The sequence below is a fragment of the Mesitornis unicolor genome, unplaced genomic scaffold, assembly GCF_000695765.1.
Source record: "Mesitornis unicolor isolate BGI_N332 unplaced genomic scaffold, ASM69576v1 scaffold47301, whole genome shotgun sequence".
Taxonomy (NCBI): domain Eukaryota; kingdom Metazoa; phylum Chordata; class Aves; order Mesitornithiformes; family Mesitornithidae; genus Mesitornis; species Mesitornis unicolor.
In genome coordinates this window covers 1-4,367 of record NW_010162673.1, presented here as the reverse complement: position 1 = coordinate 4,367, position 4,367 = coordinate 1, and the positions used below count along the sequence as shown (strand labels likewise).

Sequence of the window (4,367 nt, the reverse complement as noted above, 5' to 3'; positions counted from 1 at the left end):
AGACAGACCTCCAGTGAAAAGTTTCCAGGGAGTTATTTCATAGGATTGTCCATATTGAACACGGATGTGAAAACCTAATTTAGCTTTTCTTCTGTGGCCTTATCTTTCCTGAACATTCCCATTATACTTTGATCACTCACTCATCCTTCCCAGCGCAAGTTCTTTCAGTGCTCACAGATGGGTATTATCTGAACTCCTTGACCTGACATACCATACTTTTTAAAGCTTAATTTGAATGTAGTAATTTCCACATGCTCTTTTCCATTTGCCTTTAATCTGCATTCAACATCCTTCTTATTGGAAGGACAAAATATTATTTTAAAAAATTACCAGTTATCCTTTGCCATGACATCATTCTCAGTTGATAGGTCAGCCTGATGCAAAGCTTTGCCGTGACTTGCAGCTCGTGCTGACATGGCGTGCGCACAAAGCGATCTGCGTACTGATGTGGGTCAGGCTGGCCGAGCGGCGCAACAGACTGCTTTTGCAATAGAGATCTCTCCAGCAGTCAGGATATATTAGTAAATGAGATCATAAACAAAAGTAACCCACAGGTGGCTTTCCACAGAGCATCATTAGAGCATGGGACAACAGAGTGGCAATATTAGGCCAGTTCTGCACTGATTATTGCAGAAGTTGTGCTGAAGCTGAATTAGCCAATTAATGCAAAATGAAATAGAACCCCAAAGCCATTTTATCTCATCAAGAATATTAGAAGAGCTCCCTTATTCTGAATTACCTCAAGATATGCTCTTATTCTGCCACAATGTTTAAAATTCTGTAACCCAAGCAAGTTTCTAGGATGCCTGATTATATTTTGTTTCAATTTAAAAGCACTTGAGTAGAAGTAATAAACATTTCAAATAATCAAACTAGTCAATTTACTATGACACTACTGCTCTACTGCCAAAGATTATTTAAATCTAATCAGAAAGCCTTCTTGAAGCATCACTGTTCTGTTCAGGGAGTCGCTAAGAACTGAAGGTATGTGATGGTGTTTACTGAGAAATCGGAACAGAATATGCTGAAAACGTGTGAGACCAGCGCAGTCTCGGCTATGCGCTGTGACATGAATATTTGAGTTAATAACAAAGGTGCTCTAGGACTTCTTTCTACAAGAGAAAATGTTTCTTGAGCACTAGATGTGCTGCATACAGATCAACTGCCTCTCACTTCCAGCTTATGCCTGCAGTTTCCCAAAATTTGAGCTTGCAAAATGGAGCCATCAATCCTGCCTATGCTGAGCATCTCTGGCAGGTCCAGCATGCCAACCAGCAGCTTCTGATACTACTTTAGGGATGTCAGAGGGCAGGGTGGGGAGGAAATAACTCTGGGTTCCTAAGGCCTTCAATGGCTAGTACTGCCTTCTATATAAAAATGTTTGAATTACCTTTACAGTTACCTCATTTCCATACTTTCAGGAACATACAGTGTTTTTGTCAAGCCTTGTTTCACAAAGCGCTACATTACCTTTAACTGGGCACAGTGACATTTACCATGGTTATAGTGCTGAAATCACTTTTTAAATCTTATACATGTACAAGGACTGTACTCAAAACTTATTTCAGAAGTTGATGGACAATAGGGAGACACTTTTAAAATAAATTTTAAAAGGTGGAAGCCTGTATAGTACTTAATATTACACACATTAAATGTTTTTCAGAGCTGGGCTTAAAAAAGGCTAAAAACACCTAGAATTTATCTCAACAAATTAAACTGAAGCTATTAGTTTAGCTGTGGGATCCCCAATTTCCCACTTGCAAGTGCTAGGTATCCAGATTTACATTTTTAAATAGTCCTCCTAAAGTTTGTATAAAAACTGAAGACCAAGGAATAGTGTTAACTGGTGATACCGTTAACACTCCTAACAGGAGCATACCAGGAGCACATTCTTTACAAATGCCGTCTCTCCCTTTTTCTGCAGAAATCTACTGGCATGTGTGAAGATAACATTCCAACATTTTTCATGCTGTTCCACAAGCTGCATATTTTATGAGCAGCCACTAGTACTGGGGCCAAGGGGAGAGGGAAGGAGTAGGGAACATCTGGGAAGACATACCTCTACCCACATCTGTCTTAGAACCAACATGCCTGTCTGGATATGGACAGCAGAAAAGGCCAGTGACCCTGAGCTCTGGAAAAGTTCCTAAGATTCACTTGTTATCAACTCATACACTAAGACAAAACTTTGCGCTTCAGTAGTTTGGGAAAAGGAAGCAATTCAAGAATAATTATCAGTACCTAAAATTAGATATTTTTGTTCACTCACAAGGTGATAAAAAGCAAGTCCTAGTGTAAGGAAAACAACCATTGCAACTAACTATAGTATATGTGGGAGGAAGAGTTGTGGCTAAAAAGAGCTTAACTTAAAAAAAACCAAAAAAACTCCTCTATAAATCCCAGAAGTCAGCACTTCTTGAGACTTGCCAGTTTGACAGTAACAGCAATAGCCCAAGAACACACAGCACTATCCTGTGCAGGGCTTCAGTATTCTGGGAGCACCCAGCCTCTCAGAAACACCAATAATACAACAATAATCATGTACAACATTTTATTACAAAATTGTTAAAAAAGTAATACAATGCAATATACTACAAAATATAAGATCAGCTATTAAGCTACCTCCTTTGTTTTACTTAGCTATAAAGAAAACACCTGGCTATCAGTCACTGAATTTCAACAAAACCATTAAATACGCAGAAACATTCCACAACTTTTTTTTTTTTTAAACCAAACTGTAGTAGCCCTCAGCTACCACTTACATTAAAAATAGAGGTCTCCCTACAAAGAACATTACCTATACACAATTCTGTACAGATTTTTATACTGAAGCTAACAATGAGCTGCACTTGAGTTCACATTCTTAGCAAAATATTGGATTTTGAACATAAATCTTTACAGCAGGACATTCATTTATTCCTCATCCTCATCTTCTTCCTCCTCTTCATCATCTTCCTCCTCCTCCTCCTCCTCTTCTGGTTCTGCTTTCTTCTTGGATCCTGCAGGCCTACCTGGGCCCTTTTTTCCTGTGTCACTCTTGCTCTTGGCACGATATGCTGCAATATCCTGCAAGAAAAATGCTGTTTAGTTGCTGGCAGTGTAACTCTGAAGGCAAATCTGTACTGATTCAATAATTTAGTAATACTATACTGTGGAAATCAACTACAGTGGGTGCAGAAAAACAGGGTTTCAACCTTGGGGCTTTCATGCTTACACCTTTTGGCAACAGAATGCATGAGCCTGACACTTTTAACTATTTTATGACCGCAGTGCTTTGGAGTATGACTGTGTATTTTACCAAGCAGGTGACCTGTTTTCTGGAAGTAAAGCATCTTATTGGTAAAAATCTCTAGACATAAAAACCACATTCAGGCTCACTGTAAGGGTTCAATACCTCCCAACACCACACCTTCCTACACATTTTGAAGCGTGGCAAAGGTTGACATAAACATTTAGAATAATGAACCACATATGATTTAGGTGGAAAACAACATTTACAGTTATGTCTACAACTTTAACCATTATTTTATCACTTTCACTCTACCTTTTCATATTTCTCCTTTAGTTTTGCAGCCTTCTGTTCATATGGTTGTTTATCTTTGGCTGACTGTTCAGACCACATTTCACCTAATTTCTTTGCTGTATCTCCAATAGACAAGCCAGGATGATCATTTTTTATTTTTGGACGGTGTTCAGAACAGAAAAGGAAGAACGCAGATCTAAAATGAGAGACAGAAGTTAAAGTTATGTGTCAGACTATTAGAATTAACACTTTTTTTTGGGTGGGAGGGGTCATAGGAAGACTCACGGTGGTCTTTTAGGAGCATTGGGGTCCTTTTTCTTTCCCTTCTTCTCGCCTTTAGGAGGAACATAGTTTTTCATCTCCCTGTCATAACGAGCCTTGTCTCCTTTAGCCATTTCTTCGAACTTTCCTTTCTCCTTGCTAGACATTGTCTGCAGACACACAGAAGGGAAAGGAGAAGTGTCCGGATCAGATAAAGCACCTGGTGACCCACTAACGGTCTAAGGAGCAGCTGCTACTGGGGCTATTTTCCCAGTAGCCCGCAGCAGGGGTGGGGGCCAGCCCGGCAGGGCTCAGCAGGGCTCGGCCCAGCTCCCCTCACCTTCCACCGCTCCGAGCACTTCCGCGAGAACTCAGCAAAGTTGACGGACGAGTCCGGGTGCTTCTTCTTGTGCTCCTCTCGGCACGTCTGCACGAAGTAGGCGTACGAGGACATCTTGCCTCGCGGCTTGTTGGGGTCGCCTTTGCCCATGGCGAGGTCGGCGGCGGGTCCCTGCAGCGAGGGTGGGAAGGGAGAGGCGAGGTGAGGGCAGAGCCACGGCCGGGCGGGGCCAGCGCCTTCAGC

General features: G+C 41.3%; 1 protein-coding gene across 2 annotated transcripts; it reads right to left on the bottom strand.

The window, feature by feature from the left end:
• Positions 1-2,539: 2,539 nt before the first annotated feature.
• HMGB2 (high mobility group box 2) lies at positions 2,540-4,316 on the bottom strand. 2 transcript variants are annotated; one of them, XM_010193698.1, is made up of 5 exons: positions 4,125-4,301; positions 3,809-3,954; positions 3,545-3,719; positions 2,986-3,066; positions 2,541-2,781 (listed from the first exon to the last, which is right to left on the bottom strand). In XM_010193698.1, the coding sequence occupies exons 1-5, from the start codon at positions 4,272-4,274 to the stop codon at positions 2,764-2,766; spliced, it is 570 nt and encodes a 189-aa protein (XP_010192000.1). In that variant the 5' UTR covers positions 4,275-4,301; the 3' UTR covers positions 2,541-2,763. The 2 variants fall into 2 exon arrangements, with proteins under 2 accessions (XP_010191999.1, XP_010192000.1); XM_010193697.1 differs by having other exon boundaries at positions 2,540-3,066; positions 4,125-4,316.
• Between the last annotated feature and the right edge of the window lie 51 nt (positions 4,317-4,367).

Bases quoted from the DNA above. Each gene is read 5' to 3' on its own strand.
- HMGB2 (XM_010193697.1), bottom strand. From the start codon at position 4,274: ATGGGCAAAGGCGACCCCAACAAGCCGCGAGGCAAGATGTCCTCGTAC. The intron at 3,955-4,124 runs GTGAGGGGAGCT...GTGTGTCTGCAG, and splicing joins AGTGCTCGGAGCGGTGGAAG to ACAATGTCTAGCAAGGAGAA. The intron at 3,720-3,808 runs GTGAGTCTTCCT...CTCTCATTTTAG, and splicing joins AATGCTCCTAAAAGACCACC to ATCTGCGTTCTTCCTTTTCT.